Here is a 17,181-nt window from a genome sequence, read left to right as displayed (position 1 = left end):
TAACTCCGCTCCGGCTGTGGCGCATCAGCGCTGACTTAGTTCATAAGGCACAGAGGCCATAGAGATCCTGTTCGTGATGCCAAAATTATATGTGGTGGCCCGTGGGTGGCGGGGGATGCAGGAACCCAAAATGGTGGATACTGGGCTCTCTGTCTTGTGTCACGGTGGTATTTTGCCTTGCAGGCCTTCCCACCTCCCAGGGACACACACACACAGTGATGAGGGGGTTGCACAAGATGATGATGATGACTGTTGTTTCCCCCCGGGGCACTCCCTTGGTGGCTGACTCCTGTCTGGTGTTATTTGGGGTGCCCTTGGTGTAGAGTGCAAATAGAAGACAGGAGACAGTGGTGGCAGTTAATCAGGAGAGCTTGCAGCACACTTTTACTTTTCAAGATGGAGATTGTACAATACAAATATGTCATCCAAATTCAGCTCAATCAGTGTAGCCCAATGCTAAATGCAGGAGTGCTATTATCTCTCTACTCACAGTCTCGCTTTCTGGACTCTTCTGGCTCCTTGAGCTGTTATTCCAATAAATCTCTTTAGGCCTGTCTTTCTCTGTAATCCGAAAAATGGCTGAACTCCGGAGCACCTTCACTGTGCTTCCTGCTGCATCCACTCCTCGCTCACCACTCTAACCACTCCCTAATTAACTCCTCCCAGCTTCTGTTACATTATAGAAAACCACTCCGCATAGGCTGAAACACAATGTCATAACATTTCTGGACCTGTAGATGGCAGCATAACACAACACATGAAGACAAACATCGTTTTCATAGTAGTGCTCCTGTGGGACACTACATATGTTTCCATTACATGGCCAGCCATAGTGCCCCATAACAGAGCCAGCCATAGTGCTCCACTACCATCTACAGTGTCCACATAAGAGTACCAACCAGAGAGCCGCCATAACAATGCCAGACACAGTACACCTATAGCCATGTCCGCCACAATGATCCCACAAAAGCCAGACACAGTATAGACCCCATCAACATGACAACCACAGTCCTCCATACATCAACATCTATAAGACCCCATCACCATGACAACCACAGTCCTCCATACATTAACATCTTTAGGACCTCATCACCATGACAACCACAGTCCTCAATACATCATCATCTATAGGACCTCATCACCATGACAACCACAGTCCTCCATACATCAACATCTATAAGACTTCATCACCATGACAACCACAGTCCTTGACTCTGAGAATGACGCTCATTCTCCAAGATGGAGGAGATATAATTTGTTAAGTATGAAGACACATTCTGAATCCTAATAGCTCTTGCAGATCTCTGGACTAGTTGGGAATATGCGGGACTGGGCACATGGGGCAGAACCCAGAATCTGGGGCAGTAGTGATGGAGCACAGACACTTGTGGACTCTGGTTATAGGTGCACTGACTATGGCTGCCAATGTTATGCCAATATAATATACAATATAGAAATAAGTTGGTCCCATATTTGGGGAAAAAAATGAAAATAGAGTTACTACAAAGGCTCCAAACGCGAATAATAACGTTACTGTAAAAAGAAAAAGGGGCAAATTTATTGAAGCTGTCTAAAATAAAGCTGGCTTTGTTGACCATAGCAACCAATCAGAGCTCCCATTTTCTTAAACTTGTCTGGAGAAATGAAAAATGTTCTGTGATTGGTTGCCATGGGCAACAGGGCCAGTTTTTCTTTTTGAGTTTTGATAAATTTGCCCCAAAGTTTCTAAACCCATAAAAAAATTGCATATTATTTATGTAATGTTGAACGACATAAAAAAAAAACAACAAAAAAGAAATATCGGAATAGTTTTGTTTTATTTTATTCCAAAATTAATTAATATGAATGAAATGCTATTTTATATGGACCACAAAATAATGGCCAACAATTACAACTCATCCTGGAAAACATAAAGCATTATACAGCAGCCTCAATGAAAAAAGTTGTGGCTACAATATCAGGAGTTCAAAATAAATGCAGAGCACTTTGCTAAATTCTCTGTGATACAATGCTGTTACCCAAAACAACATGAAAAAGTCAATTGGGGGAAGGGGGTGTAAGGGGGTCGAACACTGTACTTCCCTTTACGTAAAAGAACTGAGTTTATGCTTTTTATTAACCCTTTCACGACCAAGGACGAAAATGAACGTCATGGTCGGCTGCTAGTTCCCGCACCATGACGTTCATTTTCGTCCACATTTCAAACTGTCACTCTGTGTAAACACAGAGTGACAGACGCCCGCTGACAGCTGTCCTAGACAGCTGAGACATCAGTCTCGCCGGACAGCTGACCATCGCCGCTGCTTTCGGCAGTTAACCCCTTAAGTGCGGCGACGGATTGCCGTCGCCGCATTTAAGTGGTTTGTAGCACATTGGCAGCCTCCACGAAGTGATCGTGGGGGCTACCAATGCTTGTCACGGCAATCGGAGGTCAGATAATGACCTCCGGGTTACCATGTACGGAAGCCTCGGAGGAACAGCCTCCAGCCGTTCCTCCTCTGCTTCCTGTCAGTGTGACAGTCACGTCACAATGACAGTTAGAGTACATTACACTACGTGTGTAGTGTAATGTACTCTAGCAGCGATCAAAGCTGCAAGTCTAAGTGTCCCCTAGTGGGACAAGTAAAAAAGTAAAAAAAGTAAAAAAAAGTAATAAAAATGTTTTAAAAAAAGTGTAAAAATAAAAGTTATAAGTTCTATAAACACAAAATGCTTTTTTTCCTATAATAAGACTTTTATTATAGAAAAAAAATGAACACGTTAAAAAAGTACACATATTTTGTATCACCGCGTTCGTAACGACCCCAACTATAAAACTGTATTGTTATTTTTCCCGCACGATGAACACCCCAAAAAAAATCAATAAAAACTACGACAGAATTACAATTTTTTTTGTCACCACCGCTCCCTAAATAAAGAATAAAAAGTGATCAAAAAGTCGCATGTACCCAAAAATAGTACCAATAAAAACTTCAATCCGTCCCGCAAAAAACAAGCCCTTACACAGCTTTTTTGACTAAAAAATAAAAAAATTATGTCTCTCAGAATATGGTGACACAGATTTTATTGTGCAAACGCTAAAAAAAAGGACCAAACCTATATACATATGGTATCGCCGTAACCGTACCAACCCGCAGAATAAAGTAAAAATGTCATTTATAGCGTACGGTGAGCGCCGCAAAAAGAAAACCTAAAAAACGGTCTCAGAATTCCTGTTTTTTCTCAGGATTGCAAAAAAATTGAATAAAAAGTGATCAAAAAAAATCGCATGTACCCCAAAATGGTACCAATGAAAACTACAGATTGTCCCGCAACAAATAAGCCCTCACACGGCTCCGGTGGTGAAAAAATAAAAAAGTTCTGGCTTTCAGAATATGGTGATGCAAAATGTGCAGAGTGTCCAAAAGTGGATAAGATCGGGCGCCATTTATCAGTGCGACACCGGCCACATATCTATGAAATATTATTTATTTACCCCATTATCATACCCTCTTATTATGCCCTGATGTACCCCGCACAGATTACATATGATCCCACATTATAAACTGAAATACCAGCGAAACACAAAACAGAAACCTACCAAGCAAAATCTGCGCTCCAAAAGCAAAATGGCGCTCCCTCCCTTCTGAGTCCTGCAGCGTGCCCAAGCCGCAGTTTGCGCTCACATATATGGCGTCGCCATACCCGAGAGAACCCGCTTAACGTTTTATGAGGTATTTGTCTTCTGTGGCACAAACTGGGCACAACATATTATGCACTAAAATGGCGTATCAGTGGAAAATTGCAATTTTCACTTTGAGCCATCCGCTTCGCATTAACCCCTTTGCGCAATATGACTTAATTGCCCGTCATGGTGCGGCGGTTGATGTATGGAGCCGGCTCGCGTGCTGAGCCCGCTCCATAAGCTGCGGGTGTCGGCTGTATATTACAGCAGGCCCCCTCGGTACTAACGGACAGGTACAGCGATCGCTCTGTTACAGAAGCCTGTAAGAATAACAATATACTGCAATACATTGGTATTGCAGTATATTGTACCAGTGATCCAATGATCGCTGGATCAAGTCCCCTAAGGGGATTGATTAATAAAATGTGTAGAAGAATTATAGTTATTAGTAGTGAGAATTTTTTTTTTTAAAGTTAAAAAAACAAAACACCTTTTTGCATTTTTCTTCTAAAGTAATGTAAAAAAATGAACAAAATTGGTATCGCTATGTCCGTAAAACTCCGAACTATTACAATATACCATTATTTAATTTGCACAGTGCACACCTTAAAAAAAATTAATAATTGAAACCGCCAAAATCGAATTATTTTTTTTTTGTCACCCTCGCTCTAAAAAAAAAATTTAATACAACTTTTGAATCACTTTTTATGTACCAAAAAATGGTACCAATAAAAACTGCAGCTCCTCCCGCAAGAAATAAGCCCTCCCACCGCTCTATTGATGGAAAAATAAAAAAGTTATGGCTCTTGGAAAGCGGGGAGTGAAAATCTAAAATATGAAAGCAAAAAATGGATCAGTCCTGAAAGGGTTAATTCATTTCTAATGAAAAAAAACTTTTGACCACATGTGGGGTATTTCCGTACTCGGGAGAAATTGCTTTATAAAAAATGGTTGTTTTTTTCCTCCTTTATCCCTTGTGAAAATGAGAAAATGCAACATTTTAGTGGAAAAAATTTTGATATTAATTTTCGCGCCCTTATTCTAATAAACTCTGCAAAAGACCCGTGGGGTGTAAATGCTCACTATACCCCTAGAAAAATTCCTTGAAGGTTTTTCCAAAATGGGGTCACTTTTGGTGGGTTTCCACTGCTTTGGTCCCTCCAGTGCATTGCAAATGCGACATGGCAGCGAAAAACATTCCAGCAAAATCATAAATCCAAATGGCGCTTCTTCCCTTCTGAGCCCTACTGTGGGTCCAAACAGCAGTTTCTTACCACATATGGGGTATTGTCATAATCGGGAGACATTGCTTTACAAATGTTGGGATGAATTTTCTTCGTTATTGCTTGTAAATATTAAAAATTTCTATGTTGTTTCAGAAAAAAAGTACATTTTAATTTTTACAGACTAATTCCAATATATTTAGCGAAAAACCTGTGTGGTCAAAATGCTAACTATACCCCTAGATAAATACCTTAAGGGGTCTAGTTTTCGAAATGGGGTCGTTTATGGGGAGTTTCTATCATTCTGGCAGCTGAAAGCTTCTCCAAATGTACAGTGGGGCCTAAAACATTTTCAAGCAAAATATGAGTCCTGAAAGCCTCCGGGTGCTCCCTTCCTTTGGGGCCCTGCCGTGTGTCCAAACAACGCATTAGGGCCACAATGTGGGTATTTTGAAAACAGGAGAAAGAGGGTGATAGATTTTGGGGTGTGTTTCTTCATTTTCATGTTCGCTTTACAAAGAAATCGGTCTTCAAACAAATACTTTTATGAAAAAAGTGAAATTATTATTTTTTTCACCTGATATGCATTCAATTTAGCAAAGAACTGTGGGGTCAAAATAATTACTATACAATTAAATAATTACGTTATGGGGTCTAGTTTTCGAAATGGGGTCGTTTATGGGGAGTTTCTATCGTTCTGGCAACTCAAAGCCTCTCCAAATGTACAGTGGGGCCTAAAACATTTTCAAGCAAAATATGAGTCCTGAAAGCCTCCGGGTGCTCCCTTTCTTTTGGGTCCTGCCATGTGTCCAGGCAGCGCATTAGGGCCACAATGTGGGTATTTTTGAAAACAGGAGAAAGAGGGTGATAGATTTTGGGGTGTGTTTCTTCATTTTCATGTTCGCTTTACAAAGAAATCGGTCTTCAAACTAATACTTTTATGAAAAAGTGAAATAATTTTTTTTTTCACCTTATATGCATTAAATTTAGCAAAGAACTGTGGGGTCAAAATACTTACTATACACCTAAATAATTACGTTATGGGGTCTAGTTTTCTAAATGGGGTCGTTTATGGGGAGTTTCTATCGTTCTGGCAGCTCAAATCCTCTCCAAATGTACAGTGGGGCCTAAAACATTTTCAAGCAAAATATGAGTCCTGAAAGCCTCCGGGTGCTCCCTTCCTTTTGGGTCCTGCCGTGTGTCCAGGCAGCGCATTAGGGCCACAATGTGGGTATTTTTTAAAACAGGAGAAACAGGGTGATAGATTTTGGGGTGTGTTTCTTCATTCTCATGGTCGCTTTACAAAGAAATTGGTCTTCAAACTGATACTTTTATGAAAAAAAGTGTTTTTTGTTTTTTTTTCACCTGCTATGTATTAAATTTAGCAAAAAACTGTGGGGTCAAAATACTTACTATACCCCTAGGTAAATACCTTAAGGGGTCTAAGTTTTCTAAATGGGGTCATTTGTGGGGGTTTCCATCACTCTGAGACCTATGAGCCTCTGAAAACCTGGCTTGGTGCAGGAAAACAAAATGTACTTCAAAATGTATAAAATTATTATTCAATTTGTAAGTCCTCTAAATTGCTGAAAATTTATTTTATTTTTTCAAAAGTGCTGCCAAAATAGAGTAAAGAGATAGAAATATATATTTAATTAAAAACATTGTACAGTATGTGTGTACATATGTGACATATTGCAGTTAAAAATAGGGAAAAATTGTAATTTTTACAAAATTTCTTAAATTTTTCTATTTTTTAATTAATTTCCGCAAATCGTATCAGTCTACTTTTACCACTAAAATAAAGTACAACATGTGACGAAAAAACAATGTCAGAATTACTTGGATATTCAAAACTTTCACAGAGTTATTCTCTGATAAAGTCAGACATACCAGATTTGACAAATCTGGCTTGGTCATTAAAGGAACAGTGTCACCAAAAAATTTTTTTATATATCAGTTTTATGTTAGGGTTTTATTAAAAACGTTTATATTTATTTGTGTGTTTGTGTGTTACTTTTTTCTATTTTTACACTTTTTCTTCCCTATGGGGGCTGCCATTTTTTTTTCCATTTCTGTATGTGTCGATTAACGACACATACAGACATGGAATACGGCAGCTACAGTCCCATAGGGACTCCGAACGGGGCCCGTTCCATCCACTATGGTGTACGCCGTGTGTGTGGGAACGGCGCATGCGCCACTCCCACACAGTCCAATTTGAAATGCGCGCCATCCGGCGCTATTTTCCTGTGGACCGGTAGTCGCGGCCGGACAGTAAGATTACTACTTCCGGTCGCGGCTTCCGGACTTGTGCACATGGAGCAGCGGCAGCAGACGGAGCGGACGGACCGGAGGGAGCGGCGGCGACTGGAGCAGGTAAGTGATTTCTATGTATGTTCGTGTTTCAGTGTGTGTTTACTAGTGTATGTAAACCTTCTACACTGTGTGTTAGCTCAAAAAATGGCGACACACAGTGTAGGAGGTTAGACCGTTCAAACCCCTCGTTTCTCCCGGCACTAGCCAGGATAAAGGAGGGGGGGATTCTGAGAGCTCACTAGAGCGAGGGATTTTTTCCCAATTTTGCAGCATAAAGCAATGTGGTTGCTTTACCACATGCAATGCTGCAATTTTGGGAATTGCTCCATCTAGTGACCAGTGCTGGGAAATATTATAAATTGAATCCAATTTATAATATTTCCTGACTCGTGAAAAAAATAAAAAAAATTAGAACAATGTCTAATCACCTACACACTAATTGTTTAACTAAAAAAAAAAAAACATGTTTTGCTGGCAACACATTCCCTTTAAGGTACAAACATGCCCGGTCATTAAGGGGTTACGTCTGTTCCATTGTCTATTTGTTTTGCCTTGTATGTATTACATGTGTATCAGCTGTAATAAATTACTTTGGCCACTAGATGGCTCCATACTGGCAGGAAGAGATAGAAAGCAGGAGGGAGGAAGTGACGTGCAGGGCAGTGTGACTGGAAAAAGACTGAGAGGGGCTGCTCAGAGTGTGTGAGGGAGGAGGCCCAAACACTGACACCTTGGAGTAAGCGGGTGAGCTGCAATATACACACGTGGCAAGGGCTGGAGTGAGGGACCTGAAAACCCTGAGTACTGAGGGGTGCTGTACAACTAGGTCCGAGTAATAACATGGAGATTCAAGCCAGTTTATGGAACACATGGAGCAGTGAGCAGTAAAGACTTGTCCTCCCCTTTGATAGCCAAAGACTGTTCTGAGGACACGAGTAAAGTAAGTGACCACAATAGATGGCCAGCCGGATCACAGATAAGGGTGTGTGTGCAGTGCTTAGCTATGCCAGGTGGGGCGGGAGCCACCAAGGACTGTAATTACCCAGATTGCTAAGCGGGGCATAAGCCACGGATTACTGCTCGAACTGTATGCCAGACGGGGCGGGAGCCGTCAAGGGCTGTAATCAGCCGGATTGTCAAGCGGGGCGGGAGCCGCTGACTAGGCCTAAGTGCTGGATTGGCAAGCGGGGCGGGAGCCGCTGAATAGGCCTAAGTGCTGGATTGCCAAGCGGGGCGGGAGCCGCTGAATAGGCCTAAGTGCTGGATTGGCAAGCGGGGCGGGAGCCGCTGAATAGGCCTCAGTGTTGGATTGCCAAGCGGGGCTGGAGCCGCTGAATAGGCCTCAGTGTTGGATTGCCAAGCGGGGCGGGAGCCGCTGAATAGGCCTAAGTGCTGGATTGCCAAGCGGGGCACAAGCCGTCAAGGGCTGGTAATGACCAGGTTGTCAGCCAATGTATATAGTTGCATTTATTAAGAGACTGTGTTATTGCATTTGTAACGTTCAAGAATTCTGCCTCTCCAAGAGAGTTTATCTCCAGTAAAGTGTGAACATTGAATCAACTGTGTCTGCTACATTATTGTACCTGTATAAAGGGGGTCTGCAATTTCTCCTGGTGTGGACTATTTAGTTGCAAAATAGACTTGATAAGTTAGCCCCGTGCGGCTGTGGCCCCCCATGCACACTCTAACTGGGGGGTGAACACTTTTTATTAGCACCATATAAGGCTCTGTTCACATCTGCGTTGGGGTCCCGTTCTGACGTTCCCGTCGGAGGTTTCCATCAGAACGGGACCCTGAGCAGACACAAACTGACACCGATGGAAACCAGAGGTTTCCGTCTCCATCACCATTGATTTCAATGGTGACGGAGCCGGTGCCCGTGGTTTCCGTTTGCCTCTTTTGTGCACCGGACCCGTCGTTTTGCCGGAAGCGATAGAATAGTCGACTATGCTATTGCTTCCAGCAAAACTACTGATCCAGTGTACAAAAGAGACAAACGGAAACCAGGGGCACCATTGAAATCAAAGGTGATGGAGACAGAAACCTCTGGTTTCCGTCTGTGTCAGTTTGTGTCTGTACAGGGTACCGTTCTGAAGGAAACCTCCGACAGGACGTCAGAACGGTACTCCAACGCAGATGTGAACAGAGCCTTACAGATGATCTTACATTGACTAGTGTGAAAAAAGATCCTGAAATGTCACTACATCAATGACTTGTATTCTGGGGTCTGTAATAGTAGAAATAAGTTCATAACTGATAGTAACCATGGCAGCTCCAGAGCAGAACTGACCTTACTGTGTCATCATGGTGACATCACTGAGCTATGATGTCACAGAGAGCTAAGAGGCTAGGAATTCCCCTGACAGCAGCAGTACTGACCTTACTGCGACATCATGATGACATCACTTAACTATGATGTCACAGAGAGATGATGAGAGGGTATAAATATTCCCCTGACAGTAGCCCGGTCTTTTTTTCTGTGAATTGACACAGAGTGCGATTTGTTGAATTATTGGCAACTTCTCACTGTTATGGAGATCAACGGATTGGGATTCTTCTCCATCCTCTTGGCCTTTTGGTGTATAGCCTGGCTCTCTGCTAGCTACACACTGACTGTTATCAACAACCATGCCACACCACTGATGTACATCAGGTAAGATGGAGAATTACAAGACTCTTATTTTATAGTTTGGGTTTGGGAATATATAAGGTAATTACTTAAATTAGGAGGAAATATCTTATGAACAAAATGGCTTTCATTACCCAGAGGAGCCGCAAGAGGACATAGAAACGCATCCCCTCATCCCCTCAGTCCTATAGATTATTATCAGACTGATGATTATTAAGATGAAACAATTCTGTCCATTTTTCGATATTATTTAACATTGACCTTTTTCTTTTCTGTTTTACAGTGAAGCGGGAAATTATTTTCCCGAAAATATCCTGTTTATCATAGGATTCGAAGGAATGGCCATTGCCTGTAAGTAAATATCACGGAAGTGATTATAATATTTTTCTACTTCTGGGGGATGGCGGGTTATTATACAATGGCTTATATCTGATTATATTACTCTGGGGTCAATCCTACATTTATTTTTACAAAAATGTGTTTACTATGGCAGTGAGAGATGCAGGCTGGTTGCTAGGGACACATTGCCAGACAAGACTGTGGTTGATAGGTAGTGTATCCCTAGCAACCAGTCAGTCATAACTCAGACTAGGCATCATTCGCACCCTGCCATCCCCATCTCAGCCTGTAGTAGTAATCAGATTTTTCTAAAAAAAAATATATATAGTTTTGTTATTAGCAATTGATAGATAATTGTTTGGATTAGACGATGCAGATAAATGTTTCGGTCCATTATTGAAGGTTTCTTGTTGGGTTTAGTGCTTGGTCCACGCTTCATAGATGTTATTAGGTTGTTTTACACGTGGTAGAGAATTTATTCGGCTCATTTGCTCTTTTTCAGCTCTGGGTCTGATGTTTCTACATTATAAGTTCATCATGCTCCATGCTGAAGCCTTTGGGGCTCATCAGGCCTTGATTCAAAAGATCCTCCTGGCAATTGGATGGTCATCATGCGGCAATATAGTCGTAATGGCTGTATTTTCAGTAAGTTAATAAATGTTATTCTTTAAATAGGTAGCTGAACCGCTGGTGGCCACGATAGGTGGTTATCACCGGGTGGCCACACACTAATGTGGTATTACTTGGTTTATTTAAATGAATGGCTTACCATATAATCGATGGGTGCCCTGAGTCCTTCAGAGCGGGAGACATCATTTTGTTAGCAGCTTTCCGCTCTGGCTAATAGAATGGAGACCGAAGCAGGAGACATTCATATACACTAAGAGTGCATCCTCATTGGACAACATGATGTTTTATTCTCCATTCATGTCTAAAGCTAAACTAAGAATTCTGCTGCTTTCATGTGGCCATAGAGAATTGCATTGTGGGAGCTTAGATGATAGAGCTCAGCTGCCAGGTCACATGACTGACAGTGGGGTGGAGCGAAACTGCTGTCTGTTTCCAAGGCAACCAACAGGATTTTAATAGCAGCCATGCAGAAATGTCAACCTGGAAAAGCCCTTCAAATGGTAATACTCGAGCAGCGGATCGAGGCAAAAATAGGAATGGCCTTTTTGTGGGGTGTGGCTTTTATTGAGGGGTATGGCTAAATATATTCAAACCCTTGTATATATTAATATCAGACCCCAGACCCCCTAAATACATTTAGACCCTCTATATTAATATCAGACCCCAGATCTCCTAAATATATTCAGTTCCCAGACCAGACCCCAATAATATATACAGTCTCCAAACCAGAGGGGTTATCTGGGACTTTTAAAAAGCAGTAGGGCAGGGGATGTTATACAATAAAAAACTATGAAATACCCACCCTGTGAAGTGCCCTTCTCCGCTCAAGTGCTGAGGCCTCGCTCTTCGCTGCTGCGGTTCCGGAAGCTCCTGCAGTGGTCGCATGCCATTCATCGATCTCGGGATGCACGTGACCACTTCAACGGCAGAGACTGGGGCATCAGTGCTGGAGAGTGAGGGCAGTTCAGAGAGTGAGTATCAAGTTTAGTGGTGCCCAAAGCTGAGAGCAAGAGCCGGCAGCTAGAAGAATAAGAATAAAAGTAGGGTGGCTCCCAGTTTTACCAGAAGAGTTGACATCCCTGGCTATGATATAAATAGAGAAAATTACTTGTATTTCTATAAATCGTATGGGCACTTTATCCATTAAATCTCTGGGGTTATTATGTGAAAACGTCATTGATGATTTATTTGAAAATTAGTTATTGATTCCGTAACAAATTTCTGCTTGTTTTCTAGACCGACGCTTTTCCAATAACTCACCGGCTTAGCTCTTTCATCGCATTTGGACTTGGTGGTATCTACAACCTTTGGCAGTCCATACTCCTCTACAAAGTTCCAGGAAGTCGAAGAGTCATCAGCCATTTTAGAACAGCGTCTTGTATCATGGCCCTGACCCTAGTAGTTTCATGTATCCTTTCTTAAATAATATTAACACAATGGAATCCAACCGTCCTTGTCTTTAGGTTCACATTTAGAAAACATCAGATCCCGAGGTGATCATTTCCCTTAATTTTCTGATCTTGGTCGTCAGATAGCGACATGCTGGTATAACACAGTGTCATCTGGTAACATTGTTCAGCTTCTTGCAGGAAGATACTGAATAGAAACAGCGGTACTGTCATTGTTATATATGTATTGTATTAACATTTATCTTACATAAAAGTGTAGTAAATCCTATAAGACACATAATAAACGTTATTTTCCTATATAATAAATTACCAGACATTGGAAGTAGGGTATCAGTATACACCCACCTGTGCGCTGGAGATGAATGTCTAAAGGTATGTACAGTATATTTCATAGATAATATCAAGTTAATGACATGCTGAGCCACTGGTACAAACCAGTGGATGGAAAATTTCTTTAATCCGGCATTAATGAAATTATCAAAAATTGTGGATCATTGGATAGATTTTATTTGTACACCTAGAATCAGTTCTATAGGAATACAATTGGACCCATAAACTTTGTGCTCATTCTCATAATGTAATGGATGTGATGTCATGTACATGACAATGGGTCAGGTCTGTTTTGGCCTCGCCGTCAGACACATGACTCCATGCAATTAACATGAATGCAGCAAAACCTTAGACACGGCGGAAAGCTCTTGTTTTGTGCAATTTTTTCTATATTAATTTTGATATTTTTTCACAGATCAGTGAAATGACAGCAAAAATTATAGAGTGGTCGACGTTGGTCCTCATTCTGGTGAATGTATTGAGCTACTATCAGAATATGCAGGTCAGTAGACGTAACCTCATTATCACCTCTTATACCAGACCTTGTAATAACATTATTATTCATCTCTACAATCATGGGGTTTATAATGTGGATATGTGTTTCTTTTCTTAGAGTCTATCTATTACAATTACCTGGAAAAGCTTCACCATCTCCAAGAGGGAGAAGGACCAGGACTCTGGAGTATAAAGAGGACCCTCGTGGGCGGTAATGTGAGACCACACACCCCAAACCACAATTACACAAGATCCAGCCCTAATCTTCCATGTTGGACCTGACAAAAATAAAAATAAAGGTGAGGTTAATATGTTGTATGTCCTAAATCACATGTATATAGATGACAGGTAGAGAATATCCAATATCCCCCCCCCCCCCATAAATATGAGAAAATAACCAGATGTAGAGGAGCTAAATATGTCGTTTCATTCTGGGGCTGCATATTTTCAGCACCCCGACAATGACGAAGCAGTAGGATTACCACCAGTCATATTATAATAGACCACAGATTACATGGTATTTTATAATGAGTCCACTATCCCACCCCCTGCCCCCTTAGACCTTGCCCAGATAATGGAGCACTGTGAGAGTTATGTGCCCCTCTGAAGTAATGCAGATCCTTGAATAGAGGCAGAAACTAGATTGGGGGGCGACAACGATGACTACCACCACTGGGTTTAGCTGTTATGGTCACTACTGTCTCCATTACCATGTAAAAAAATATATAGATGTTTTTTCAAATATTAGAAGATTTGTCCATATAGTTACAGGTTTACTTTCCATTTTTTCTAGTATTCTACAGACGAGGTGGAATGGAATGGCACGTCACAGCGACCAAGAGATGGCGACCAAGTGCCAAGAAATCCACCACCTCCAAATTTTCTCCCAAATATCACCTTACATTACGGAGAAAGATTTAAAAGAACTGTTTATGACCAGCAGACCCTACAGCGAGGTGGAATGGCACGTCACAGCCGAGCAGGAACATCTCAAACTGCAGAGGCTCCAGAAATACAACCAAGTGCCAAGACATCCACCACCTCCAATCTTTCTCCTAAAAATATCTTACATCAGGGAGAAAGAACTAAAAGAACTGTTTATGACCAGTGGACTTTACAATGAGGTGGAACGGCACGTCACAGCCGAGCAGGAAAATCTCAAACTTCAAAGGGTCTAGAAATGCAACCAAGTGCTAAAACATCCACCAGCACCAACCTTTTCCCCATAAATCATCTTACAATGGGGAGAAAAAACTAAAAGAACCGTTTAAAAACAATGGACCCTACAGCGAGGTTGAATGGCACGTCACAGTCAAGTAGTAACTACTGTGGGAACATCCTAAACTGCTTAACTCAAGAGATGGCGACCAAATATCATCTTACATCATGGAGAAAGAACTACAAGAACTATTTATGTCCAGTAGACCCTACAACGAACTGCAATGGCACGTCACAGCCAAGCAGGAACATCCTAAACTGCAGAGGCTCCAGAAATATAACCAAGTGCCAAGACAACCACCGGCACCAACCTTTCTCCCAAATATCATCCTACAACAAGGAGAAAGAAGTAGGGGACTGTTTACTATCCTCATGGTCCTTATTTGTTGGCTTATAAAACAGTTTAATAAAGTCATTTTACTTATTTCTACCACCTAAAACGTGTTATTGTCTTCATTACTTTCAATAATAATTATACTATGTGAGGGTTTAGCATCAGGAGAGGTTGGTACAGCGGTTTCTTTGTAGCCAGAGACAGGGACACCGTGCATTAAAAGTCATAACAGGGCTTTGCCTGTGTTTTTATTCTTGTCAAAGAAACAGCCTCTTGTACAACAAGGCAAAATACAAAATAAATCCTGCTCGTCTGAGCACTGACTAAACAAGATATTATCTAACTATACCGAGTGCCTTCCTACCAGGCACTGGACACAAAGTAACACAGGTCTTTACTCACATAGAATACAGGCTACTCCAGCCTTAGTAGTCTCCAGTCTGAGTCAGGGGTGAGACTCACACACACTGTGCCTGCACCTTTTTATACACAGGCTACAGGTGCAGCTAATTGAGCAGCAGCCTTGTCCTACAAACAGAGATGGACTAGGGATTGGGGAACCCGCCCTGCTCTTCTCCAATCCAACTCCAGGCCCTTTTTTCGGCTTTTCCTTAAGCCGAGATTGGAAAGCTAGAGCTTTCTATTGCAAGAACTACTCATTGCCTGGAGCCTAGGATACATATGACAGGATTCTAGGGGAAATGTACCTTCCCTCAATGACTTTACCTGTCACTGTCTCACATACCCTCTTCCTCTGTTCGAGCCCGTGGGATCGGACACATTTAGCTACAAGGCAGTGTGTCTTAGACAAAGCGTTAGCATTGCCCTGCAGTTTTCCTGCTCTGTGTTCCACAGTATATTTGAAGTTCTGCAAAGTAAGAAACCACTGTGTAACTCTTGCATTTCTCTCTTTAGCTTGACACATCCACGTAAGAGGAGAGTGGTCTGTAACCAACCTAAACCGACGACCCAATAAAGAATATCTCAGGGACTCAAGTGCCCACTTAATTGCCAAGCACTCCCGTTCAACTATGCTATAGTTTTTCTCAGCCGGGGTAAGTTTTCTGCTCAAATAGGTCACAGGATGTTCCTCACCACCCACCTCTTGTAACTGAACTGCTCCGAGCCCCACATTAGAAGCATCAGTTTGGACAACAAACTCCTTTTTGAAGTCAGGAGTGACTAAGACTGGTTGGTTACACAGGGCCAGTTTCAACTCTTGAAAGGCGCTTTCAGCCTTCGTGTCCCACTTGACCATGACAGACTTACTTCCCTTGGTAAGATCTGTCAGGGGCGGGTGCTGTGCTGGCAAAGTTTGGAATGAACCTGCGGTAATAACCTACAATTCCTAGAAAAGCTCTGACCTGCTTTTTGGTTGAGGGCTGGGGGCCAGTTTTGGATAGCCTCAACTTTGTTGACCTGTGGCTTTATCACCCCTCTCCCAATTATGTACCCCAGATACCGTGCTTCCTCCAAGCCTAAGGAACATTTCTTTGGGTTTGCTGTTAACCCCGCGGCTCTGAGGGAGTTTAGTACTGCTTGTACTTTTGGTAAGTGGCTTTCCCAGTCATCACTACATATTATAATTTCGTCCAGATATGCCGAAGCATACCGACGATGGGGTTTGAGGACTATGTCCATTAACCTTTGAATGGTCACTGGAGCCCCATGTAGCCCAAATGGTAAACAAATATATTGAAACAGACCATCCGGGGTGATGAACGCAGTTTTCTCTTTGGCGCCCTCCGTGAGGGGTACTTGCCAATAGCCTTTGGTTAAATCAAGTGTTGAAAAATACCTTGAATGGCCCAGTCTCTCTATTAACTCGTCAACTCTTGGCATTGGGTATGCGTCAAACTTTGACATCTCATTTAACTTGCGGATGTCGTTACAGAAACGCAATGACCCATCTGGTTTCGGAATCAATACAATGGGACTTGACCATTCACTTTTTGACTCTTCAATAATCCCAAGGTCTAGCATGTTCTTGACCTCCTCAGATATGGCTTGTCTACGAGCTTCAGGGACTCTGTAGGGTTTCAAGTGGACCCGAACCTGAGGCTCGGTCACAATGTCATGTTTTATTATACTGGTCTGTCCTGGCAGTTCTGAAAACACAACTGTGTTTCCCTGCACAAACTCTTTTGTCTCCTGTTTCTGTGGCTTTGCGAGGGATTCTGACACATACACATCTGGGTTAGGACTATAGGGGGTCCTTACTGCCACTAGGGTCTCTCTTTCTTTCCATGGCTTAATTAAGTTTACATGGTATAACTGCACTGTCTTCCTTTTACCTGGTTGGTAAACTTTATAATTTACATCCCCCATCTTTTCAATTATCTCATACGGCCCTTGCCATCTAGCAAGAAATTTGCTTTCTACGGTTGGCACTAAGACCAACACTCGATCACCAGAGTTAAAATTTCTAACTTTAGCAGTTCGGTTATACACCCTGCTCTGAGCATCCTGAGCTTGCTCCAAGTGTTCCTTAACTATCGGCATGACCGCAGCGATTCGGTCTTGCATCAACGTGACATGCTCAATTACACTCCTATAAGGTGTGGACTCTTGCTCCCAGGTTTCCTTGGCTA

The 17,181-nt window shown here is 42.1% G+C and overlaps 1 protein-coding gene across 1 annotated transcript; it reads left to right on the top strand.

Moving 5' to 3' along the window:
• The first annotated feature begins 9,699 nt into the window (after positions 1-9,699).
• Positions 9,700-14,681, top strand: LOC142652410 (DNA damage-regulated autophagy modulator protein 1-like). The gene is made up of 8 exons (XM_075828051.1): positions 9,700-9,859; positions 10,119-10,186; positions 10,677-10,819; positions 12,041-12,212; positions 12,527-12,585; positions 12,959-13,045; positions 13,157-13,337; positions 13,832-14,681. The coding sequence occupies exons 1-7, from the start codon at positions 9,738-9,740 to the stop codon at positions 13,229-13,231; spliced, it is 726 nt and encodes a 241-aa protein (XP_075684166.1). The 5' UTR covers positions 9,700-9,737; the 3' UTR covers positions 13,232-13,337; positions 13,832-14,681.
• The last annotated feature ends 2,500 nt before the right edge of the window (positions 14,682-17,181 follow it).

The sequence above is a fragment of the Rhinoderma darwinii genome, chromosome 5, assembly GCF_050947455.1.
Source record: "Rhinoderma darwinii isolate aRhiDar2 chromosome 5, aRhiDar2.hap1, whole genome shotgun sequence".
Classification (NCBI taxonomy): domain Eukaryota; kingdom Metazoa; phylum Chordata; class Amphibia; order Anura; family Rhinodermatidae; genus Rhinoderma; species Rhinoderma darwinii.
Note: the sequence above shows the minus strand (reverse complement) of the source record. Positions and strands in the feature narration are given on the sequence as shown.